The sequence below is a fragment of the Spea bombifrons genome, chromosome 4, assembly GCF_027358695.1.
Source record: "Spea bombifrons isolate aSpeBom1 chromosome 4, aSpeBom1.2.pri, whole genome shotgun sequence".
NCBI lineage: Eukaryota > Metazoa > Chordata > Amphibia > Anura > Pelobatidae > Spea > Spea bombifrons.
In genome coordinates, this window is record NC_071090.1 from 21,043,381 (window position 1) to 21,071,233 (window position 27,853).

Below are 27,853 nucleotides of genomic sequence, written 5' to 3' on the forward strand. Positions count from 1 at the left end.
TAATTTGTGTCAAGATGGATCATAGACTTACAGCAAAACAAGTGGGCGGAAATTCTTATTATATAAAAGCAGCGGGACAAATGTTTTCATTAGAACCCTTTTCTTCATTCCTATTCTTGCTTCTTCCTTTTCTTCTTGTTTTTCTTTATTATTATAATTATTTATTTACATTGTCCTAAGTGCTCTAACTTATAAAAGGATGCTGTGATGCGATAACAAGAACACTTTATTGAAGAAATGCCGCTTTATCAGATAAGGAGCATAATCACATCCACCAAACAATACCTTGTCCAGACAGCCTGGCGCCACAATTTTACCACCCAATCATTATAATGCCCGCATTACCCGCATAAGTTTTCAGGGTGATCCTAAGGGAGTGGCTGCGATCCTGGGGTATCAGTTTGAAAGTTCCCCCGGGACAGTCCACAGTGCAACCGGGCGGAGGCTCTGTAGTCGTGGTTGCTGAATCCTGGCCTAACGGAGGGCATAGAAAACGGGGTTTGCTAGTGAGCTCCCTCTCCCAATTACCCTTCACTGGTACCGTTTAGCAGATATACAAAAGAGCAATGGTGGGGCCATGGGCGTCCGAGATATTTAGGATTAAAGTCCTACAGATCCCAGCCTCTAAACAGTTCCAGAGCATTACGGCTAAGACCCGGTCAGGCACAAGGCAAGGGAAACGGTGATCCAACAGGACTGTTAACACAAGGCTGTGATTACCCCTGTGGAAAAGGTGGTAGGTGAAAACTCCAATACAAGATAAACAGTCCTGTGCAGCCCTAGTTCAGTGACAGGTGCTATAAATACAAGGCCACAGGAGAACGTGTCACATTAGTGTCTATGTTATACCAAGTGTTAATTCTTACACACGCAAACAACATATTGTCATGTCAAACAGACTATGTAAATTTGATCTCAAATTAAATATGGGAATCAAAAAATATACAATAATGCAACCTAGGTTCCAGCACTTTGTAGGCCTATAGTTAACTGAGATTACCTGAGAACCCCGCAGCCATTTCCCCCATAGAAACAGACCATGTTGTTTGGATAATGGTCTCGACTCCATAACTAATAAACAACTTTGGCCAGATGATGAATTGCATTCAAATAAGTACCATGGATACTGAGAAAAAGCAATCTTGATCAGCTAAGAGAGCAATCCCTAACACAAGCATAAAGCAGTAATATATTTTTTTTCTATAGACTTGTATTATTAAATGGAGAAATAGGTGAATATTTTGTTAAATAAGGCTTATACATGTTTTTGTCAAAATATTGATGGCATGGAAGGGTTTTGCACAGATTACTTATTTTTCTTTAATTATTTCCTTTCTTAACATGAGCCAACATAGACATGATAATAACAGTGAGATGTTTTACTTGGATACAGAATCACTCTGTATTTGGGGGCAAATCTAGACTTAGCAATGCCCCCACCAAGATACGTTAACTTTGGGCATTGCTTCATTTAAATTGATACATTTAGCTCTCTGAGGAGGTCTTGAGCCATACAATTATATTGTGGAGAGAATATGTTAACAATTCACTAGGACATAATTAATCTCCACATGAAACAGTTGGAGCAAGTGTTTCTCTGTTTGCCACCAACCCATAGTTATGTCTGAATTGGCTTATTTGCCCTGGAGAAGTTTGCTCACAACAGATAATATTGTAGTGTTTTGTTGAGATGTTTGTTATACATAATTTCAAAAGAACAGAGTAGTACAAAAATCTATAGCAATAAAATCACTTTCTTGGTCAGGTTTGACAGGTTTTTGAGTCCAGGAACAGCAAGAGTAAGTGCTGCTTTTCCCCTCCTGTACCTCGCCCCTTCCTAGTTTCTACCCTTCTCTCTCTTCCACTTTTATTTCTATAACAGTATAGATAAACTGGAAAATGTCCTTTTTAATAGTATAATAGATTTGACTACCAGCAATGTTTGTAGAGTGTATCCTTAAGCAGCAAATAAATAAGCACATTTCTCTTTGCACTTTGTTTTTGGCCAACAGGTCATTCCATCAACACTTCCTCAACCATTCTTTAATTACCAATGACAACATAACAGAGCAAGCCATTGAGGTCATTCCTTTTTTAACCCTGAGGTCTGGCCAAACTGTTCCACCTAAGAGGCCAGGGCATGTTCCAAAATGTCTGCATCCTTTCGGAAAACTGCGATTCCTGGGAAACTTTTTCACTTTACCCATTAAAACTACATATTGCTTTTTTCAGCAGAATGAACTTCATTGGTAGCTGAATTGATGTGAATTGTGCAAAGTGGGCTAATATAGTAAGTCTTAAGTACAAAAAACATCCAAAAACATAATTTAAAAAAAATCTCAAATGTTAGCTGAATGAAGAAAATTATATATTTATATATGACGCTCCAAAGTCTCCTAGATAACACAATATAGCATTTCATGCTTGTGCAAAGTTGTTTAAAGCTAAGAAGTTTTCATGATTGAAGCAAAAATGCCCACCTTGTGATTTGCAGGGGATAACTATCCCTCAACATCACAGTAACCTCCACAAACCATATATTGTTTGAAAGTACAGGCCTTCAAAAATGTCAAAAACACCCGACTTACCTTTTGTAGGTCGCCTACAGCAACCTCAAATATTCTGAGAACAAGCCAGGCACGTCAATTGGATGTGAAGGGGTTAAAGATTACAAAGACACCCCACTTTTTTGTGGCCCACTGCAACTGTAAATCTAACAAGCACAGGGTTTTGAGGTTATATTCTCTACTGTTTCACATGTCTGGCACATTTTGGGATGGATGCTGGACACAGAGCTACCTGCAACAAGAATGAAAAAAACATTCTTTCACTAGTCCTTAGCACATAGATACAAGTGCAAGGTGGTTTCAACTTCAAATAAATCTCCCACTTCTTCTTATTTGTTTTACATAGTACCATTTTCAGATCATGATGCTATAATTAAGCTACCTTTCTAGCATATCTGCAACCTTTTGAGCATCTGTCTTTCCCTTTGTAAATTATTTTATTGTTTTTGCCTCATAACGTGGAGCTAACTTTACTCTATAGCAGTAGCCCCCTGGACTTGATTAAAAGAAGGTCTTAACTCACGCACATTGCTACCTTTCCAGTACATCTTTTGTACTGAGATGTCTTTGTTTATTTTAAACGCCAGAGCGCACTATTGAAGGCCCTGCCAACTGGATCATGTTCAAGGCATCACCTGTTATAAGCTGGCTACCCCATAACCAACATTCATAACCTTTGTTAATAAAGCCTTGAGCCTCCAATTTGGCAAGAGGAATTCCTGAAGTGTCTTACATCAGTCACACAGCGGTAATTAGTGAAGTTGCTAAAACACCGTATATTCTGTCCTCACTAAAGGCTGGCATCCGTTATTTGCTAATAGTGGGTCCATTGTTACCTGTTATATGGCTAATTAATTCAGCTGTTCAGCAGATAGATACAGGCTTATTAGCAGGGAGATGTTACTTTTGGCAGAAAGCAAGTCATTGGATAATTGTGTTTATATAATTTTGTTGCTGTTTCAGAAGAATAAAGGGGTGTAAAACCAGAGTGGTAAAAGGATGGAGATGAATCTAGTTAGATCATTTTACACAAGCCACTAAAGCAACTTAGAGGGAAAAGGAAGGAGAGAGATAGTGTTGTCAGAGAAGACTTTTTTGTTAAAAAAAATGCAGGTTAAAGCCAGCTTAATGTTTTTGGTACAGTTTTTGGATGGAGTTACCAGTGCATATCTAGTGCTATATTATATGATTTTCTAGGTAAAAAAAAGTAACCCTCTGTTTGCTCATGTGTATATTAAACGTGTAATGTCACTAATTCTTTGTTATTTCTGGCCTACTGTACTGTGCTGCAGAGTACTTTGGCAGTTGAAATGTTTGAATAAAAATAATAATTTTCATGGTGTTTGCTCATTAACAACTTTCCACTTAAGTACAGGTCAAGTGTGTGAGGTGTAGAGTCTGTATTTACTGCTAATTCTTTTGATTTTACTTGTTGATTTCAATGAATGGTACTTTATGTTAAAAGGAAGCAACAGGTAACTAGAGTTGAAGGTATCACTGCATACAGTAATTTGAAGTTTTGAATCTATTATCTTATAAATTTGAATCTATTATCTTAAGAGAGAAATAGAAGTCTTGTGTTCAATTAGAGAAATAGTGAGGAACTAAGCATCGCTGGGACTTTGAGGCCAGCGACCACTAAATGGTGAAGTACAAGGACACCTTGTCACGTCCACTTTTACCAATTGAGCACTCACTGCAGAAGTTCTTCAGCCCTTAGACACCTATAAGCGGACAGGTACTTAGATGATCCCAACAGTGAAGAGGTGTAGGCAGGTAAAGTTCGGTACAAAGTGTAGTAGGCGATGCACAGACAGATCCAGAAAACAGTATAGGTAATCTGCAGGCTGGAATCCGGCACCTGGCAAGCCCTGCCCCATAGGCATTTCCAGCTGACGGGGATCTAGGGAAACCTGTAAACCTTGCTCCAGGATCCTCCTACCCCCTACATTAGGGGGAGGAGGAAAAAAGATAAATACCCCTTTAAGACGCGGCGTGAATATTCATGAGATAGCCGTTCGCTCATGACGTTGAGATGCGCGTCCCGTATAGATCCCTCGATCCTCGCAACGAGCAAGGGGCTGAACGCGCAGGCTGCGTCTCGGCTCCCCTGCTCGAGGAAGCCCTGGAACCGCCGGCAAGGTAACAACCTTAAGAGAGCTGTGCATTAACAAATGCCCACAAACCTCAATGAACTGAAGCAACATTGTAATGAGGAGTGGGCCAAAATCGTTCCACAAAGATGTAATACAGAAAATGATTACTTCAAGTTATTGTTGCTAATGGGGGTTCTACAAGCTATTGTATTATAAGGTGTACTTAGTTTTTCATACATGGCTTCTCCATTTTGACTTCATTTTGTTAAATCATGACACGTGTAATATGACATGTTCATCTGAGGTTGTATTTAACTAATTTTTAGGCCTGTTAGAGAACATATGATTGTTATTATGTCCTGATATGTAAAACCATTGAATTCATAGAATTATTTTTTTTCAAACAACTGTATAAATTTTAATCTTTTGATGGAATATCTAAATGTTTATCTTATATATGGTTTGTCATTGAAATGGCTCTTTGCTTTATCAGATGCACGCATCACAGTGGCAGATCTATTTATATTTCATGATTTCATATGAACCCATTGAAAGACTGATTTTGTTTTGCCAAATGCTGCACTGGTTTCTTTTAAATACACATTAGTAATATAATTTGTAGATTTGATTTACTCAAATATATATAACTTTCAGGTGCAGTGAATAAATAACTTGAATCGTAAGTAACAACGGCATATGTTCTTTTAATATTTAAAAGATTAATCATCCTCTGTACTGCAAATGCATCTGGTTTAATTTAAATTGCATCCCCATCCTTGCAAAATATTGAATTGCTAAATAAATTTTTAATACATGAGAAGTGGCATGGAGTAAGTTTTACACAACATATTACTCATGTAATTGTCATATTCATTTTACAAATTCAAGTCACTTTACAATGTTTTTAACACTTTGACTAAGCACCTATTGAAACAGGTGCACCTTGCATAGATAATTACAAGTTATCTTTTAAAAGGATGTCATTCAAACTCTAAAAAAGGAGTAAGGGTTGATTTGGGGTTAGGAACCATGAAAATGCAGAGGTAAAATGCATTTTACTTGGCGACTTCAGAAAGACATATGTTTTTGTAACGTCGCCCTGGCGACCACTTAAGTGCTTAAAGCCAAATAATAGTTTCTCTAAATATCAATTTAAGAATCACCATAGCCCTGCATCTAAATTACAAAATATTACAGCCATGTACTCACAGATTAATATTCTAATGGAAGCCTTGAAGTTGTTAAGCAAAATTAATGTTCTTCTTACCCACTAATGAATGCATATTTCTGCATACCCATATTGGTTGTGCACTGTGGTGTATAACAGTCTGAGTATAGTTGTCAGCCCCTTGTCAGATATAAAAAGCTGAATGCCACTTTCACCAGATCACCTAGTCTCCAGATTTCAACCCTGAGAATTTTGAGGCTTTTCCTGCATTTTGTCTTTCTCCTTATATCCCTCAACTTTAATTCTGATAACCATCACTTCTTGGCTTGTGATCTCTTAGCTGAGGCACTACTGCCTTACTTTTAGGGGGAAAATGGCTTCTACGGCTATGTAAAAAATACCATTTCTTTACAAGAATTTCTTGCAGTTGAGGCACAAGTCCATTGTAGGTAATTTCTGTCTAAGCTCTGAAAAAAAAAAATCCAGTGTGGCAGGGAGCAATGTGAAGAGATTGAAGCTGGCAGCTTTAGCTGCTGTGAGGGCATTTGACTTCAGGAGCCAAAACACGTAGGAGGGAGCTGCCAACGGCCTTGCAGCAATGCACGCAAGGCATGAAATAAAAAATAAATAAAACCCACTAGTCACATATTAAATGAAGAAAGTCATTATAATTACTTAAGTGCTAAGCGAAAACATAATTTTAAAAATGCTGTATTAGCTGTGTTTGTGGTTCTTCGTGGGACATTAAACTGTCCCTTTAGGTAACTAAATTGCAGCCACAATATAGTTGTTCCTTTTTGATGTTTTCCTGACTCGTTGTATTTATATATTTTGAGTCTTGAGTAAATATATGAATAACAACAAAAAAATCCAAAAATACGTGCTACTTAGGTGAAATGTGATAAATGATAAATAAATGTGTAAGTACTTCCCTAGTATGGACCGCAGCTGCCCAAGCGACACTCTTCCTCAAAGTGTAGAAAATACAAGAAAACCAGAAATGTATGGGGCGCAGGTACATATATAGGGAAAAGAACAAAAAACAACACAATATAGTGTAGATGGTATGTTCAATAATAGTTGCTAAGTGATATGTTGCACTCACAAGTGAAAGAGGCAAATCCAACCCATCAATATGGACTGTAAAAAACTTTAATGTTCTTCAAGGTAAATCTAAAAAACAAACTAAAATAGTGCAGTATCTTCAGGTAAAACAGTATATACCAATGGTAATGCACTCACAGTTTTTTCATGCACAAAGTGCATATGCAGGCATTTGGTTAAAATCTCATCAAAAATGAAGTCCAATTGAGTCTTTCTACGCGTTTCGCTCTTTGGGCTTCTTCAGGAAATCAATTGGTGCAGATGTCTGTAGGTATCAGCAAATTCAGCAAAATCAGCAAAAGTCAGAAATCTGTGTGTACTTCCGTCCCTTGAGTCTGTTCTTTTATAGTCTTTTATGTGTGTATTTCCGTGTATGTCATCGCGTTTTTCACCTTTGTTGTCATCACGTCTTGTCTGTTATTTGATTGTTTTCCCGTTTGTCAAAAAAGTTTGCCGGCAGAAAAAAAGACTGCAAGGGGCAAGGACCGCGTCACCTCTATATACGAGGATGTTCAGCATACGTCACTCGGGAGACAGAGAAGAGGATATTAGTTCGTTCATCAACCTCAGACAGATGATCGCGACGTGTACATCTCAGACGGAAGGGGCGTGAGAGAAATAGATTAGGAAGAAGAGAATAAAACTAAACACGAAGACCAAGAGCCGGAGAAACAATCGCGGTGTGTGTGTCTCGTGAAGACCGAGGCAAGATCGAAAAAAGAACTTAAAAGACCAAGAGCCGAGGAAATTAATAATAAATAATCGCAGTGTGTGTGTCCCGTGTAGAGACTAGAACGAGATCGAATGAAGAATTTGAGAGAGAGCACGGAAAGAACCCTATTTAATAAACACAAGATGGATAATGTGGCTAATCATGTCGGACGGTATTATTTATATATTTATAATTTCCGGAGAGGTGTATAGATAGAGAACCCTAACATGTTTATATGGAGCCGTAAGTAACTCCAACAATGCATATCCGTCAATATGTTGATTATACTTTATATTAGTTGCTAGTATCAGTGGACTGAAACTATACTCATGTGTAAAACAATCGTATATGAATAAAGTATTACTGTGAAAGGAATAATGTAATAATAAATGATGAAATAATCAGTAAACGGATTGTGTGTGACTTATTCGTGTATGATGTGTGAAAAGAATTGTATGTGCATGCTGTAATATAGATCAAGTGAACTAATCAATCAAGACTATAAAAGAACAGACTCAAGGGACGGAAGTACACACAGATTTCTGACTTTTGCTGATTTTGCTGATTTTGCTGAATTTGCTGATACCTACAGACATCTGCACCAATTGATTTCCTGAAGAAGCCCAAAGGGCGAAACGCGTAGAAAGACTCAATTGGACTTCATTTTTGATGAGATTTTAACCAAATGCCTGCATATGCACTTTGTGCATGAAAAAACTGTGAGTGCATTACCATTGGTATATACTGTTTTACCTGAAGATACTGCACTATTTTAGTTTGTTTTTTAGATTTACCTTGAAGAACATTAAAGTTTTTTACAGTCCATATTGATGGGTTGGATTTGCCTCTTTCACTTGTGAGTGCAACATATCACTTAGCAACTATTATTGAACATACCATCTACACTATATTGTGTTGTTTTTTGTTCTTTTCCCTATATATGTACCTGCGCCCCATACATTTCTGGTTTTCTTGAGTCTTGAGTAAAGCCATTCAATTTGATTCTGACTGTTGGGTAAATTAGGATCCATAGACCTAATCTCCGTACATGTATGTAAAATAGAAATTCTTATGTTGAACAGCAAAACCTTTTATTTACATGGTAGTATTCTTTTATGTGCAGGTAGTTTAACTTAGCCTTTATTAGCATGCTGTTTTTTACCAGTCTCATTGGCGCTTCAATCCTCATTTGCATGCACTGGTTCAATGTTTATGTACAGAAAATCTGTTAAACTGTTTCCTGTGTCATCCAATTAACACCCATCAATAGTTGTTATAAAATCTTAATTACCTGCTGCTGTATTTTGTTTTTAATCACTGTAAAACAGTGAAATCATCCTTTGGTGTATGTGGCAATAAATGTCTGCCCTTATTGCACGTTCTGTCCTGCAGGACAATTTTTCAAGTTCTGTACATATACAAGAGAAAAAACGTTTAGAAGCCTGTATCTATAATTTGTGTTCTGAGAGAACAAGGTGTGGAATTCCTGGGAAAGAGTACAGCACATGTGAAATCCTGAATATGAGAGGTAATGACGGTAGAAGTTGTTAAAGGCTCTGTAGGTCAGGGTAGGAAATTTGAATATAGTTCTGTAGGGTATGGGGAGCCAATAGAGCAATTGTGTCAGGACTCGGGTGATCAGGTCGGGTAGGAGCCCATGTGCAGGGGATACTTGGGGTTCGGTCTGTAACCGATGGTGCATAATTATACAAAGACACCACAAGCAGAAATCTAGGTAATGCAATGTATTGTATGTATATAACAGGTCAAGCAAATAAGGGTAATACATTCTAAGCAAGAAACCAGAAGTATGGCAAACCAAATACCAGTAATAAGTCTTTGGGCAGGGAGCCCACTTGGAAGGGCATGAAAGGCAGAGAGCCCGCTTGGAAAGGCACGGAGCCCGCTTGGAAGGGCACGAAAGGCACGGAGCCCGCTTGGAAGGGCACGAAAGGCACGGAGCCCGCTTCGAAAGGCACGGAGCCCGCTTGGAAGGGCACGAAAGGCACGGAGCCTGCTTAGAAGGGCACGAAAGGCACACAGCCCGCCTTGGAAGGGCACGAAAGGCACACAGCCCCTTTGGAAGGGCACGAAAGGCACACAGCCCGCCTTGGAAGGGCACGAAAGGCACACAGCCCCTTTGGAAGGGCACGAAAGGCACACAGCCCACTTGGACAGGACACAAAGCAGGGAATCCACTTGATCAGGACACAAAGCAGGGAATCCAGGAACGGTGCAGGTGCAGGTGCAGGTGCAGAAAGGTCCACAGACTTCAATACAAATGCCCTGACTAAAGGGCAGGGCAGGTTCACATAAAGGCAGGGTAATGCAGGTAACAAGGCCCAGCTGGATGTATTGACTAGGGCTCAACCCATGTAACAAGGCACACCTGATCCTAGTAATTGAGTTCTGAGTGCTCCAGAGGGTGGAGGGTGGCCACTAGTGGTAGCAGATTTATATACCACAGGTATGAAAAAGCCATGGTTCAGGCAACAAAAAAGTGGTTCCTGACAAACTGGTACAGTGGAGCAACAGATGAGTGACAGAGAAAGATTAGTCTAGCTGCAGTGTTGAGGACGGATTGGAGCGGTGAAACGCTGGCTAGGGAGAGACTAATAGGGAGCTAGTTGGGAGTTGCAATAATGTAGTTAACTAGCCCAAGATGGAAGAACAGCTTCCTGTTTCATACTTTTCTTTGGGAAAACGTTCACAGCTCCCGTAGCCTCTGCCTTGCTGCTTCCTTCTCCTCCTAGCATGTCCCGTCCTCTTTCCCCTAGAGATCCGGGTATCAAATATTTTCTGCTGTAGCGCACATGGCTTTTTATGAACGCAGCCATGCCTTAGATAAACAACGGATGTACACATCATCACTTTACTGTACTTGGTGGTAGAGGTGCTATATAGAAATAATGGGTATAATAATGCAGGGCTCGACAAATCCCAGGCGCCATGGCGACAGAGAATTTTGTCCTGGCGCCTAGATTTTGTCAGCCTCTTACATCCAGAAAAAAATGTGGATGTAAGAGGCTGACTCACCACACGGGGGCGCTGCTGCTGCTGTCTGCCCAGGAGTCTGGGCAGACAGCACAGCCATTCAGAGCCCGCCCCCGAGCCTGAGATCACTCTCACGGAGTGAGCCTGTAGGCTGAAAACGCGGTTGCTGCAAAACCAGCAATCGTGTTTTCAGCTGCCACAGGCAGCTTCAGGGAAGGGGGTTGTGTGTTGATTGGGTCCCCACACAAGTGTGGGGACCTGACCCAACACCCCCCAGCTGCCTGATCACTCCATGAGAGCGACAGTGCAGCGTTAACCCCTTCAATGCCGCGGCATTTAGGGGTTAATTCCCGTTTTGTACTGGGCTCTGCTGCTGGTGGTCTGCCTGGAAGCCCAGGCAGACCAGCAACAGCAAAAACGAGCCCCCACAAGCCCTTTGATGGCTTCTGTAGGCATGGAAGCCTACAGCAGTCATCAGAGACTTCCCCCTGCAATGGCTGGTCTATAGACCAGCAATTGAGTCCCAGCTGCCAGAGGCAGCTTCAGAGACAGGGGAGAGGGTTCTTTGGTCTCCACATGAGTGTGGGGACCTGACACAACACCCCCCTGCTGCCTGATCGCTCCATGAGAGCGACAGTGCAGCATTAACCCCTTCAATGCCACAATTGTGTATGACACATTTGTGGCATTGCAGGGGTTAACATTTGTCCCCACAAGCTTGTGGGGACTAAATATCAGTCAATGCTGTGCTCCAATGGAACATCAGCATCGAAAGAGTTAAAAAAACAAACAAACAAAAAAAAAACAGCACTGACCTGAAAGCCCAGGGTGCTTCCAGGTCAAACGCTGTGAGTTTAGTAAGTGGGCTGATGATGATCAGATCACTCCTGACCAACTGTTAGTTTTAAAAAAAATCCTGGCTCCTAACTTTTTTACCTGGCGCCTAGATTCACAACAAATTTGTCAAGCCCTGTAATAATGTATGCCACAATTAGGGGAGTGGGTTATCTAAAGGGAGATGCTTCATATCATTAATATGTATTTATGAAATAACGTCTGTGATGTGAATAACTAAGAATGGATAATGCAAGCTACGCCCACTACACTGAGTTATAACATTGTTAGATTGAATAGGTTGGAGTCTCTGTCTTTCCTTCTAAAAAAATGTAGAAGAATGAAAAAAGGGAGGGTCGTGCTAAGGGAGGGTCATGTCATGTCTCTAGTACAGACAGCTTTAACCAAAGTAGCTGCATCAGCAACTACCAAGCTTTTATGTTTAGTCTTCAGCTCTTGCAATTTCTTTGTTTTTGAGCAACAATTGGAAATTATTCTAGCCTAGGTGCACGAATAATTATAATTTTAATAAAGACAGGAGGCGAGTATTTTGCATATCTTCCTTTACTCTCACAGTAGCAGCAAAGAAAGAGTTAACAAGATAAGTGGAAATAACCAATAGAAACACAGTACAACAGAGGTATATAAACCCCTAAACCATCCTCCTCTTCCTCTTTCGTCGCTGTGAACCGGACTGAAGAAACGTCCTCCAACCAAACGACAGCGAACAACCGGATAAAACTCCAAACGGAAAACTGGAACCGGAACCAGAATACACCAGGAACCAGTAGAGTCGTGCCGAAATCAGCCAACAGAGCTCAAACGGATAGTCGAGTCACGAACTGGCCGCGAGGGCCTCACGCTGAAACAAAGAGAAAAACCATAACAGGACCAGAGTCTACCAGACATGTAAAATGCCGCAGAAACACAGGAAAACAGGTAAACCCGCATAAAACAATAGTCGGAGCACATAAAATAGCAGAGAATAGTAATAACATCTATAAACTTACCCCACATGGGAAGGGCCAGGAGGGAAAATACTCGCCTCCTGTCTTTATTAAAATTATAATTATTCGTGCACCTAGGCTAGAATAATTTCCAATTTTAAGGCAAGACAGGAGGCTTCCTATTTTGCATTTTTAACGCCAGAAAGTAATGCCGATGCCGCGGACTGAACCGGGCGAAAGTAAAATTCCCTAAAAGTGGAAGCCTGGGACCAATCTGCTGCCTTGAGAATGTCAGCCAAGGCAGCTTCGGACCTAAAGGCGCAAGACGCCGCCGCCCCCCGGACCGAATGCGCCCCAAAACAAGCATCTACCCCCGCTAAAGAGAGAAGCCAGCGCACCCAGCGAGCCAGCATAGGGGAAGAGACAGCCTTGAACGGCTTAACATAAGAAATTAGGAGCTGAGACACCGAAGGAGGACGCACAAGAGAAGAACGAGACAAATACGATCGAACACATCTGGCCACACAGATCTTAGGATCGTCAAGGAAATAAGGATAGGAGATGGACGAGGAAAAAGTTTTAGTCCTCCTGTGAATCTGGAACACCAGTCCCTCCGGGGAGAACGAAACGGCGTGCGTATCGAGAGCCTGAACGTCGGAAACTCTACGAAAGGAGAGAAGACATAAGAGGAATGAGAGTTTCGCCGATAATTGACGGAGAGAAAGAGAATCGTTGTCCGGCCAGGATCTAAGAAAATCCAGCACCAAAGCAACATCCCACAGAGAGTTATAGCGAGGAGCCGGAGGCCTGGACAACCGAATACCGCGAAGAAGGCGGCAGACCAGGGGAGCCCTACCCACCGGCTCGCCTGAAACCCCCACATGACCACAGGAAATGGCTGAGCGGAAAACGTTAACGGTACGGTACGATTTGCCCAAGGAAAATAACTCAGCTAAGAAGTTAAGCACGTACTCTAGAGGGGCTGAATAGGGATCCACCTGCCGTCCCAAACACCAAGAAGCCCAGCTTCGCCAAGCTTCCCGGTACGACTTTCGGGTAACTGGAGCCCAAGAGTCGCGCAGTAGGGAGTGAGCCTCCTTCGATAGACCCGAGCTAGGGAAGGGTCGCCCGAAATCGTCCACGCCACCAGGAGGAGATGACCGTCCTGGATAGGAGGGTGGATCTGACCCTCTGGGCCCGACAGAAGGGAGGGGAAGGATGGAAGAGCCAGAGGATCCCGGACAGACAACTGCAGCAGGGCCGGGAACCATGGTTGTGCATGCCAAAGAGGCGTCACTAGGACTAAGGAGCCTCCGCCGCGACGCAAATGATGGATGAGCCTCGAAATGAGGGCGAAGGGGGGAAACGCGTACGCACCCGAGGTCGGCCATTCTTGCATGAAGGCATCCAGCGCCTCCGGATCTGGAAGCCAGCTGTAGAAATGCTCCGTCTGGCGATTCGTCCTGGGCGCAAATAAGTCCAGGTGAAACGGGCCTCTCCGACGTTGGAGATCTCGGAAAACTTGACCGTGGAGCCTCCAGTCGCTCGCGTCCTGCCAGTGCCTGGAGTACGAGTCCGCCAGCAGATTCTCGACTCCCGGAAGGTATTCCGCCTGCAGGGTGATGTTGCGAGCTAGGCAGAATTCGAAGATGTCCTTTGTAACATCCGTGAGTTGCTTCGACCGAGTGCCCCCCAAGCGGTTGATATATCGAACCGCTGAGAAATTGTCCATCCGCAGCAGGAGACAACAATCCGAACGGTCTTTGGCTAGACTCCTGATAGCGAAGGAACCCGCAATCAACTCCAGAAGTTGATGTGGAGGGAGCGTTCCTCCGGAGACCAACGACCTCCGGTCGCCTCCGAGGCGGAGGCTGCGCCCCAACCTAGAAGACTGGCGTCGGACTCGACAATAAAATCCGGTCGAGAGCCGAAGATCGCTCGACCGTTCCAAGCTTCCATGTGGCGTAGCCACCAGAGAAGTTCTTGACGGACCTCCAGAGTCAGCTGGACCACCTGGTCGTAAGAAGGTGTCTTCCTTAAATGGTGAGCCTTGAGGCGTTGGAGAGCCCGATAGTGTAGTGGAGCGGGGAAGATCGCCTGAATAGAGGACGAGAGGAGACCCACTACCCGAGCCAGGAGACGGAGGGAGCAAGAGTCTTGGCGAAGAAGAGACCGAATTTCCTTCCGAATGGAAGCTATCTTGGTTTTCGGAAGTCGGAGCATAGCCGCCCGAGAATCTATCTCGAAGCCTAGGAATAGGATGCGCTGGCTCGGGACGAGTTCGGACTTGAGGGTATTGACGAGAAAACCGAGATCGTGAAGAGTACGGACTACAAAGTCCGTCTGGGTAAGCAGAGTCTCCCTGCAACCTGAAAACAGAAGGATGTCGTCCAGGTATACTATACACCGGATACCCCTGGAGCAAAAGAAAGCCATGACCGGCTTCAGGAGCTTTGTAAAGCACCATGGGGCTGAACTGAGGCCGAAGGGAAGAGCCTTGAACTGCCATACCTGACTGCCCCATCGAAACTGGAGGAAACGCCTGTGAACTTTGTGTATCGGGACGGAGAGGTATGCGTCCGTAAGGTCCAGCCTGGTGAACCAATCGCCTTCTGACATAAGGTCTCGTAGGAGATGGATACCCTCCATCTTGAAGTGGCGATAAACTACAAAGGCGTTGAGAGCCCGGAGATTGATCACGGGACGGAAGTCCCCGGTGCGTTTGCGTACCAGGAAAATGGAACTGAGAAACCCCTCGGGGTCGGTAGCCCGTTGAATTGCCCCTTTGTCCCGTAAGGCTCTGAGCTCCGTCTCTATGAGGAGCTGGTCGGTCGAAGACCTGATGGAAGGGCGAGAATTTATGGTTTTTTTCTATCCGTAAAAATACTTTTAAAATAGTTGTTGCTTTATCCCTATCATGATTTCCTAGCCAGCTTCCAACAGTGAAGCAGCAAAATGTGAAATGAATGGAAAAAAATAACCTAATAGGATGAAGGTTAACTATTACAACTTTAAGAACAGGAGGTTAAAATGGATGTTTCATGGTACGCACAAAGGATTAGTTACTAATACATATAAATATTTTTTTTCTTTTGAAACACTGTTAAATAAGGTTTATTAAGTTTATGGAACTTAAAAATGAATGATTTGGAAATGTGACAAATCACTGAAAGTGGGTTTCCATGTCAGAATTATAAATTATTTGTTTGTTACACCACATATTAACACCAGACAGTGGAACCTTATTAAAATTGTCACGTAATTCAAATCTTTACCCATATTAAGTCGTTCTCCCACTTAGATGAAAGTTGTTTATGCAATTTGGTAAACATTAAGCTTGTAACCAATAATAACATTTATTATTTGATATCCGTAGAGCCAATTACACTGAAAGTTTTCACAAAACACAGGTTTTAGTTATATAAATATAAATACACGGTGATTGGCATGCTCACTCATGTCATCATAAATCATGTATGAAAGAGTCAGTCTGTGTTTAGTTGTCACAACTGTATTAAAGATCTTGTCCTCAAGCTAATAAGTATCTTTGGATTTTAATATCTACAAATGATTATCCTTATTTAGGGTGAACGTATGTCAAGGACTTCTTGACAGATCTAGCTCCTGTTTATGCTGGAGCAAACTTATTTTTAAAACTGCACAATTAAATTAAAAAAGGTCATTATTAATAATTATATTAATTTTTATAGAGATGCTTATTAAAAATAGATGCATTTTCATTACTTAATTTAAAATTTCTCATTAGCAGATTCATTAATTTTTTAAAAGTTGTGTTATGTCATCCTTCTGGACATTCAGCAGTGTTGTCATGTTGTCTGTGCTTTCACTTATGTTCTAAATATCTATTGCTTGCTAAAGGATTTATTGCCAGCCATATATAATTGCTAGAGTTGGTATTTTATGGTGAATTAATTACTTTAGGTTAAAAAAAACATTAGGTATCTGGTATTGTAAAGAATATAATCTAATTCTTACATCACCTGTTAACAAAAGTACTGCTCTGGGCCTGGCCAGGCTTAGAGTTAAAACACATAACTCTTAGGCTGTGAGGGGCATCAAGCTGTTTACTGGTGATGCCAGTGAGATAGTAGTGATCTATTATTGCTAGATCTTCTGATTGAACCGCACCAAGTGCAAGGGTATCATGTATATCTCAACAATCTGCACTGTGCAACCAATATATGTGGTTCTGCCTAATTATTCAGCGATACTGAAAACCCACCCCAGGATCCACTATGACCGCTCCTGGAGCGGTGACAAGCGATGTAGCAAGCGATTTTGCCTCTCATAAGATGGAGAGGTGGCCCTTAAAAAATAAGTTCCCAAGAGGGTCTCTCCAGACTCATGTACTGCATTCAATAGTGCAACTCAGTCACAATGTGATTAGTGAAATATATTTAAAAAATCAAATATTAATGTGAAAGCATGTAAAAAAGGTTTCTCCAGTGATATCAGGGGAACCATCCAGTTTCAACAACAAAAAAAGTAAAAAAATATATATTAAAAAAACAATTATGAGCACTCTATCTTCCAAAAAATCCTGGCATGAATCTAGTTTACAAAAATGTATGGGTTGTTGGGGTTAAACTGAATTGGCCAGGTTTAAAGGTGTCCTGCATAGGACATGAGTGTAAACTAACCAGATGTCAAAATAAAAAAAAGGGGGCACTAAATGGACACCTCCCAAATGTGGCCCTTTAGCCCCCAAACAACCCGACAAACCTATGCATGGGTGGTATCACTGTGCTCAGGAGGTATTACTGAACACATATTGTCATTAGTCTTTATAGATGAATAAAATATTTTTCAAATAAAAGTCAGAAACCTTTTCACCATATTTTATAATTTCCTTATTTGTAAATTAGATAATATCAACATAATGGTATCTAAAGAAAGGTGTTCTTGTCTTGAAAAAACAATATATAACGTGGGTACACTAAAGGAAAAACAAGGAAATTACAGCTAGACATGAGCACTGCAAAAATGTTAAAACAGCCTTGGTCACAAAAGGTACTAAGAAAAAAAACAACTCTTCCATTAGGCATGCAAAATCCATAATTTATGCCTAATGAAGAATAAATAATTAGTTTAATTAAAAAAAAAAAAAAAAAAAAACAGGCCAATGACCTTTTTGGTCTACAAACACATCACCCTTGAATAATTGCAAAATTGGGTGCCCCAGGAGGGCAGAAAAGGTGTTGTACTTGTGAACATTTATTTTTTCTACCTATATTTATTTGTCATAATTTCTTAATTTAACCTCTTACAATAGGTCTCCACCCTGTTATTTGGGTCTATTCACTAAAGGAAGAGTTGGCAGGGAAGTTTGCAGAAGAGTTGTGATGTCAACTCCTGTGGATTCAACCACAGTGCAATTGTGATGTAAGAAAAGCTTAATAGGCCTTGTATAACAGATAGTTAAATCAGAGTCTCCTCACCTACTTAACTATACATTATGCAGAGCCCACCCGGCTCTTGTTGTCTTTTAACATTATAGGGTGAACTTTGCAATCTTAAAACAATGCAGGACATATTATTTCAAATCATATATTATGACATACCCTAGAACATTTTAGATGCCTAAATCAGGACACCTTTGTTAGGAGTGGCTAGAGGTGAGAAAGGGTGAGGCCAGATCATGAGTGGGTGGTGTTAGAGGTGTGGCGACCCATCCATCTTACCCAGTGAGCCACCTCACAGGACTGCAAAGCGGCCACATGGGGGATGTGGCAGAGGTCCATGCTGGAACACCTCCTTGTGATGGTCAGGGCAGCTGAGAGAATCTTTGCATTTGTTCCATGATCCCCATTGCCTGCAAAAGCAGTACAGTTCCCCAAAAACAGAATACTTGGTATGTGTCATGGAGTGACACATATTAACTAAGAAGAAAGTACATATGTTATCACTGTTTTAAGTGAAAGTTTATGTTTTCGATTACGGCGCATGAATCTCATTTAATTCATAAAATCCTACAACTTGTAATCCTTATGTTATAAATTCATTCTAAGTCTGTATTCTGCCCTATGCAGCTATAAAGACATGTATTTGAAACCTTTCAAACATTCCATTTGTTTCTTGCTCAGGTTTTCTCGTGTCTTTGAAGATTCTCCCTTGCTGATGTCAGATTGCTCATTATCTGGTACTGAATGTCCAGGAGGCTTCCACACTACTGCACAGGCAACCTGCCGATATGACCTGGATGAGATTGATACCTGCTGGTTGGAACTTGTTAATCTGGAGTTCAAAGAAATGGGTGGGTAAATAAGATATAGTCACACCTATCTTTTGTGTCTTGTTCATTAACCATTTGACTAAAAGACAGGGTTTGCGGTACAAGGGGGTAAAAACTCACCAGAGTTACCATTGTGAATCCAGCACCATATACTCTCCTGCTCGGATCCAATGATGAGGGTGCATGAGGCACCCAGCAGTGTCACATAACGTGCATTACATGACCCTGCTGGGCCCTTCACGGCACCCCAAAGCAAAGCATAGGGTGCCAAATTCACACTGGCAGAAGATATGCAGCAGCGTGGCAGATCTCTACAAGGTGAGGGGGTGGAGTAGCCTATGTATGTGTATACTGTAGTGTCAGTCTGTGTGTATGTGTAAAGTGCTGGAGTCAGTCTGTAAGTGTGTATACTGTAGTATCATTTTGTACATGTGTATATGTATAGTGCTGGAGTCAGTGTGTGTATGTGGGTAAATGTATAGTGGTGGAGTCTGTGTGTTTGTATATTGTAGTGTTAGTGAGTGTGTATTTGTATAGTGCTGGAGTCAGGCTGTGAGTATGTATATACTGTAGTATCAGTGTGTATGTGTGTATATGTATAGTGCTGGAGTCCAGTGTATTGTAGTGCTATATTCACTATGTATGTACCCATAGTGTTAGCATGTCATTTTATATATGTATATTATTAGCCAGTGTGTGTGCATGTATATGATTGTGGTGCCATGCTATGTTACAGTATGTTACAGTATGGCATTAGCATGAGTGTACAGTCGTGGCAAAGTCCCTCTTTGCCATGAAAATGAACTTAATCCCACAAAAACATTTCCACTGCATTTCAGCCCTGCCCCAAAAGGACCAGCTGACATCATGTCATGTGATTCTCTTGTTAACACAGGTGAGATTGTTGACGTTGACAAGGCTGGGGATCACTTTGTTATGCTGATAACAGTTAGAAGAGTTAGAATAACAGACTGGAAGCTTTAAAAGGATGGTGGTGCATGACATCATTGTTCTTCCTCTGTTAACTATGGTTACCTGCAAGGAAGCACATGCTGTCATCATTGCTTTGCATAAAAAGGGCTTCACAGGCAAGGATATTGTTGCTAGTAAGATTGCACCTAAATCAACCATTTATTGGATAATCGAGAACTTCAAGGAGAGAGGTTCAATCGTGGTGAAGAATGCGTCAGGGCACCCAAGAAAGTCCGGCAAGCGCCAGAACCATCTCCTAATGCTGATTCTGCTGCGGCATCAGGCGCCACCAGTGTAGAGGTTGCTGAGGAATGGCAGCAGGCAGGTGTGAGTGCATCTGCACGCACAGTGAGGCAAAGACTTTTGGAGGATGGCCTGGTCTCAAGATGGGTACCAACACATCCTTGAAAAGCAACTTCTTCCAACCATCGAAGAATAGTTTGGTGACCAACAATGCCTTTTCCAGCATGATGGAGCACCTTGCCGTAAGGCAAAAGTGATAACTAAGTGCCTCGGGGAAAAAAATTTGGGTCTATGGCCGGGAAACTCCCCAGACCTTAATCCAATTAAGAACTTGCGGTCAATCCTCAAGAGGCGGTGGACAAACAAAAACCCACACATTCTGACAAACTCCATCATTGATTATGCAAGAATGGGCTGCCATCAGTCAGGATGTGGTCCAGAAGTCAAGTGACAGCGGATTGCAATCAGCGGATTGCAGAGGTCTTGAAAAAGAGGGGTCAACACTGCAAATATTGACTCTTTGCATAAGCTTGATGTAATTGCCAATAAAAGCCTTTGACACTTATGAAATGCTTGTAATCATACTTCAGTATACCATAGTAACATCTGACAAAAATATCGAAGAACACTGAAGCAGCAAACTTTGTGAAGACCAGTACTTGTGTCATTCTCAAAACTTTTGGCCACGACTGTATATGTCAGTATATAATGTGTGTATTAGTGTATTGTGTCAGCATGTGTGTACATGAGTGTAGCATGTTAGTATATGTGTGTTACAGTAAGGTGTTAGTGTGTGTAAGTGTAAGAATAATGGTTAAACATACAAGCTTGATTCTTTATGGTGTAACATGCAACTTGTTATGAAGGGGTTAACTGCAATACCGTAAAAAGTGGTGCAGCACTGAAGAAATGATAAATATCCTTAACTGCAGACCAGGGGGTAAATATAACCATGATTGGGGTAGACAAAAAATGGCTCCTGAATTTGTTGATCCCTGCACTACCCTGATATTTCCTGATGTTACTTTTAAACGTTTGCCGCTCTAATTTTAAACTGTCTTGCCATGATTTTTTTCTTCTTTTAAATATAGTCTCCTCCTTTATCGTGTTGATTACCTTTATGTATTTAAATGTTTTTATCATATCCCGCTGTCACGTCTTTCTTAAAAGCTATACATGTTAAGCATCTTTAATCTTTCCTGGTAAGTTTCATTTTAGTAGCCCTTCTCTGAACTTTCTCCAACATATCTATATCCTTCTGGAGATACTCCAGTACTGTACACAATACTCCAAGTGAGGTCTCACCAGTGCTCTGTACGACGGCATGAGCACTTACCTCTTTCTACCGCTAATACCTCTTGATATACAACCAAGCATTCTGCTAGCATTACCTGCTGCTCTACTGCATTGTCTGCCTACCTTTAAATCCTCAGAAATAATTACCCCTAGATCCCTTTCCTCAGATGTTGAGGTTAGGACTGTATAAAATATTCTATACTCTGACCTTTTTATGCTCTAGTTGCAATATCTTGCACTTATCCACACTTGTTATTTGGTTTCTCCCTCCAGAAACATCAACCCTGTTACAAATCTTTGTGTCATTACCTTACCATCAAGACCTGCAATATCACTATTTAAAAATATTAGAGGATGGGTCCAAGTACAGATCCATAAGGTACCCTACTGGTAACAAGACCTTGCTCTAAATATACTTCATTACGTCACTCAGCCGCTGCCTGATCCATTTAACAATATTGGGATCCAAACTCCTGAAACTAGAAATCTCGTGAAATCTCGAAAAAGCAGTGTCTGCTACACCACCTGCTTGTATTATTTTAGTCACCCATTCAAAATAATAAGATTTGTTTGGCATTATCTCACTGAATTAAACTCATGTTGTTTTTGATCTTAAAACTCGTGTGACTTTAGATGCTGAACAATCTTATACTTTAATAGAGTTTCCATAAATTGTCCCACTACTGGTGTAAGACTTGTTCAGCTTCTCCCTACTACCTCTCTTGTGCATGGGCATTTTAATAACTTTAGGTGTATTCCTGTCAGGCCCAATAGATTTTTTTTTGTTTTTACTTTACACAGCTGAAGTAGAACCTCTTCCTCTATACATTTGTATGTATGAAATGACTCAGTCTTTTTCCTTCCTTTTCATCTGCCAACCTTTTTGGCACCAGGGATTCATCAATTTAGTACAGCTGTGAGGTTGACTATTACCAGTTATCTAAACTGACATCCAAACACTAAAACATACAAAATGTTATGTTTTCATTTGATTGAAGCTTTAATATGAACAGTTACCTCCAACTTTAACAGATTTCCACAAGACATTGGTCAGATAATTACATTTTATAAGTGGCCTATGAAAATACAACATCAGTATGGTTGTCTCGTATAAATATTCTTTAATGGTTCGCCTATTTATGATTGCTTTGTCTGTGTCCCATGATGAAGATTTAATACAGGCTTAGTGATAAGACACAAGTGTACTATTTTCCTTAATACCAGATTACATGTGGGGCCATTAGATAGTATGGGGCTATTGTATATGGCATTGTTGCAGTTTAGGAAACTTTTAAAGGTATACTCCTTGGACCCCCTGTTTCTATTGGCCAAGCTGCGAGTAGAGATGGTGCCAGCCACAGCTGGAAAGAGAAAGTGGTGGGAACAGTTGGGTAGTATGGAGAATTAAATGTCCAATATTAAGATCAGAAGATTGCCACAGAGGATCAAAAATCAGGAGAAAACTCAGAGCCTCCAGGGTAGTCCTGGAGATTTCAGAAATACACACTCAATAGTACCAAGCCCCAGCAATTAAATTCATCACACAAAATAATCATATTTCAACAATTAACATGCTAACTATACTACATAATGTACATTTGTGATTTTCTGTAAGTCTAGAAAATGTCATAAAATATGTAAATATCTGTGTGCAACTGTCAAAGAATCACTAAAGATCGTTAATCAAGCCAAAGTAATATTTACATAAAAATGTATTCACACATGGAATTCATAAACCACTGCCCATTTGTGGTTGAATTCTCATCATTTTCATTAAAAAGATTTTCACTTCAAATGTAAAATAAACTCATCATGCACCCTTGTTATTTGAATACAGGCAACTTGTTTCTTTTTATCTATTTATTTATTTCAGTGCTAGAAATATGAAAACAGAATGTGTTTTTAAATGGTATTTGCGGGGTATGCTCTGAATTCTTTATTTTTTGTATACTTATTGGCCATTATTATTCTAACAGCAACCATGTGCCATGATAGTTTTATGCCTATGCCATGCCACAGCAGTGTCTCATTTGAATTAACATTTTTTCCTCTTGCAAATGCATTGAGATTCACCCCTATTCGATTTCCATCTTCACCCTCCTGTCAGCTCTTTGGCTTGTAGGAGATGTCTTTGGCCAAACACTTCTACTGCTTGAAAGTGCGTACGCACCATATAATGACTAACGGTTCCAGGGGGTCAAACGAGAAGCACCCCATGCAAATGCACAAAAAGTGCTTTCAAAGAAATTAGTGGGAATGATTTTCTGCCAGTGGTTGGATGCTTCAAGCAACCAAAATTGGCACAAAAACTGTACCAAGAAGGTGGTGGTGCTCTGTAGCTCTAGAGCTCTGGTGATGCTCAGGTGTGGCATTCCTATTAGTTCTCTTGAACATATGTTTGTTAACAGACTTCTCATCTTATATTACAGAATTTTTAAATGTGAAAAAAAATCTCCCAGTAAGTCAAATCACCTTATCATTTTTAATGGTTTCCTTTTGTTAATTTCTCTTATAGATATGCCGCTTCTGGATGAGCTCACTTTTGAGAAGGTGCTTGAAGAATTAGAAATGGTCTGCTTTGAGAACATGAACATTGCCATTGAAACTGAAGAAGGTTTGGGTATTGAATATGATGAAGATGTTGTTTGTGACGTTTGTCGGTCACCAGAAGGGGAGGATGGAAATGAAATGGTTTTTTGTGACAAGTGTAACGTCTGTGTACACCAGGTAAATACACCAAGTATTCTTTGAATGAACCCTATCTCTCTCAAGACAATTTACGTTAAAGAGTTGAGAAATCATAGAAACTAATTTTATATAAATAAGCACAATGAGAATGGTTCGGATTTAGGCGATTCAGCTAGTTATTGCAGGACGTTCTGTTGTGTGGATATAACGGGAAAGGGTGATAGAAAAATACAAAAGAAGAAAACTACTATCATAACACATTTGAAATTTAATTATCTGACACATTTGAAATCTGTTGTCATGCAACATGCCTATGTGGAGGGTATAATGAGGGTTAGCACGGGTTTACAAAAACTCAGTATAGTCAAAAAAGTCACAAAGTAGAAAATCGGTAATGTGATTAACTCCGGCTGTCTCAGAAAGCTATGAGTTCAAAATTAGAGCACAAAGACAGAACTGATTGATTTATGTTTAATCTGACGAAAATGGTCAAAGAGGAATCTCCAGATGTTTCAAGTCCCTTGTCAAAGATGTTTAATAATGTAAATTCTTCTTATTCTCAGATTCACATTCTTATAGGAATCTTCTTCCTTTGTCTCTGGAAGACCGCCCATTTAGTGTCACATGGGGAGGGGAGTGTGTAGCCCAGATACTTTACGACACTCCTAATAAACTGGGTTGTAAAATCTATCAGCAGACTCCCTCCTGATATTTTCAACATGTCATATTGTGTCAATATGTGACCCCAGTGCCCGCTCCCTGTAAGATTTTATGGTACCCAGGACAGGACAGCAGGCATCCTTTGAAGATACCCTGCTTGGATGCTCTTCCTACCCCACTGATTTTATGTTGGGTCTGGTTAGGATTCCAGATAACATTTATGGCAGGATCTTGCTGAAGAATAATAAAGACCCATGTCAAACCTTGACAGACACATATAACTGCATTATTTAGTTTGGGTTTTTTAAGATATAAAAGTTCTTTAGTAGAATTAACACTCCAATTGCCTTAAAATGAATACAGCTCAATAAAATATACGAGGACTACTTAAAATATGATTTATCTTTATTCAACTTAATGTTTGGCCCTTCTAATTACCTGCGGTCTTGTTCATTGTATTGGACCTTATTTGACAAAAGCCCATCTAGCTTATATTTAACATTTTCTATCATGTAATTGTTTTTATACCAGTACAGAAGCTTCATTTGTTACAGCTTGCATCAGAAATAGGGTTGTTGTGACGCAGCCATTCAACCAGTGTCAAAATGTTAACACATGCCGTATATTCATATTATATTGTGCTACGTTTTGACACACAAATTGCAATAACATACAAATCATGATAGGATGACAATGCCCCATTAGAGGCTGTTCACTATTTCATGCTAATTATTCACAGCTGAATGCTGAAGTGTGGGTAAATAACAATGATAAGTCTGCTGAATCCAAAGTTAAATCAAGTTCAAGATGATTACGGGAATAATGGATCAGCTTTTCACCAACTGCAAAGTATTGTTTTCTGCTTCCCAGATAACAATAACACAGCAGACGGCATTCCTGTCCTGTGTATTTTCTGCTCTCCTAGGGATATGTACATCTAAAAAGTATACAATTATTTGCATTCATTGAAATCAGATGGACAATATCTGTTTGTAGTACCCAATTCTTTTTAGTTTTGCAGTGTACACCATTTGCATCATACATAGTGTAACCAAAGTTCATAAAGGGGTACGGACCTTAAGGTGTCCTGTCCCTGATTTCTATAAATAACCATGCTATCTTAGTATATATTAATCTGTTGATAGCAGATCTGTCATCTGGTGATGACTGGTCAACTTAAGCCACCTGCACACCACATGTGCATGGTCTTGTGCTCAGAAGTACCCTAGAGCCGGTGAATTTTCAATTTGTTGATATCGCATAACAACGGTTCTGAGATGTTACACCTTGTAGTCAATAACACCTAATTTAACACTGTTGAATAAAATAGGCTATAACCAAAATATTGTTTACCATAAAATGATTAATGCTGTATTTCACTATGCAGTTGGTAGCAATAGTAACGAAGGAGACAAAATGAGCATTGTAATATTTTTATCATTTCAATGAGGCACTTAATAGTGCAGACAAGTGCCAAGAAAAGAGGTTTTGCGCTGAGACTGAAGGTGGCAGTTTGAGAAGGAATGAAAGTGATTGCAGCTTTATTTAATGACTAGCCTATACACAGGAAGGATGATTATTCTCTGTAGTTCAAAACACTTGAAATAAATACAAAACTGAAGCAGAGTTACAGAAAAACAAAGGTCAAATAGAATCACACAATTGCGTCCAATTGATTATTATCGTGTAGTCTTTCTTGTCCATCGTTCTGTTTCTTAATTTACATTATGATTTGGCTTTGAAACCTTATGTGCTGCAGACTTTTTGATTGTTTGATTACTTAGAGTATGGGACAAATAAAGCAAGCACCAACTCTATATATACCGTAAAAAAATATATGGCATATATATGTATAATAATACACATTCACTGGCTGCTTTATTACGTACACCTGTTCAATTGCTTGTCAACACAAATAGCTAATCAGCCAAGCACATGGTAGTAACTCAATGCTTTTAAGCATGTAGATGTGGTTAAGACAACTAGCTGAAGTTCAAACCGAGCATCAGAATGGGGAAGAAAGGGGATTTCAGTGACTTTGAACGTTGCATGGTTGTTGATGCCAGACGGACTGGTCTTAGTAGTTCATAAATTGCTGATCTACTGGGATTTTCACGCACAACCATCTCTAGGGTTTACAGAGAATGGTCTGAAAATATCCAGTCAGTGGCAGTTGTGGACGAAAATGCCTTGTTGAGGACAACGGAGAATGGGCAGACTGGTTCAAGATGACAGAAAGGCAACAGTAACTCAAATAACCACTCATTACAACCAAGGTATACAGAATACCATCTCTGAACGCACAACACATCGAACCTTGAAGCAGATGGGCTACAGCAGCAGAAGACCACACCGGGTACCACTCCCGTCAACTAAGAGCAGGAAACTAAGGCTACAATTCGTACAGGCTCACCAAAATTGGACAATGGAAGACTGGAAGAACGTTGCCTGGTCTTATGAGTCTGAATTCCAGCTGCGACATTCAGATAGCAGGGTCAGACTTTGGATTAAACAACATGAAAGCATGGTGTGGGGAACATTTTCTTGGCACATCTCTGGGGAATGTTTCTAGCACCTTGTAGAAAGTATGCCACGAAGAATTAAGTCAGTTCTGAAGGCAAAAGGGGGTCCAAGAGTGTATATATTAAGGGTTAGGCCTAACCAGTGCCAAAAATAAATATTGCCATACTGCCCTATATAAGATCAAAAAAGTAGTAGGACCTGCAGTGCAATTAGTACCAGTTAGCCATGTTCAATAAAGACTTGAGCTCACTTTCTGGAAACAGTAAGGAAATGAAGGCACTTATTCTTTTACATCAGTAATACTAACTACTGTAAACAAAACCCCCTTACTCAGTTATTCTGTTTTTAATACTAAATTTAAATGTGGATCCCATTTGTTTTATAGATAACATCATACTGCACTGTATCAAGTTTGACTTTCCATAATAAACTAGCTTACCTTGTGGAGCTCTCCTTAACTAACAAATAGTTTTGGGCTTGTTCTTAATACTTGCAGATGAGCTAACAAGGCAAATTCAGGACCTTTAGACCACTGACAAGTAGTGGCGCTCCATCCAGGCATGAAAGATGTTTGAAATCTTGACATACTATCTACCATCTTAGTTCCACCTATGATACTCTCATTACTAAACATAGAGTTTTGATAATAAAACCGTATGTGATGTAACCTTACAATTTGTTAATTTCTTGTCTTCTATTTAAATGCATTAACAACCTCAAATTATAGAATCTAGCAGACATAACCACTGAGTGAGTTTCAAAACTACTGGGTATGAATGGCATTTGCCTCGAAATA

General features: G+C 40.4%; 1 protein-coding gene across 1 annotated transcript in view; it reads left to right on the forward strand.

The window, feature by feature from the left end:
• JADE2 (jade family PHD finger 2) overlaps positions 1-27,853 on the forward strand; it is a 108,589-nt gene that overhangs the window by 45,583 nt on the left and 35,153 nt on the right. The window contains exons 5-6 of the mRNA XM_053461831.1: positions 18,527-18,696; positions 23,702-23,913. Coding sequence (XP_053317806.1) covers positions 18,527-18,696; positions 23,702-23,913 — 382 coding nt within the window. The remainder of the gene's footprint in view (positions 1-18,526; positions 18,697-23,701; positions 23,914-27,853) is intronic.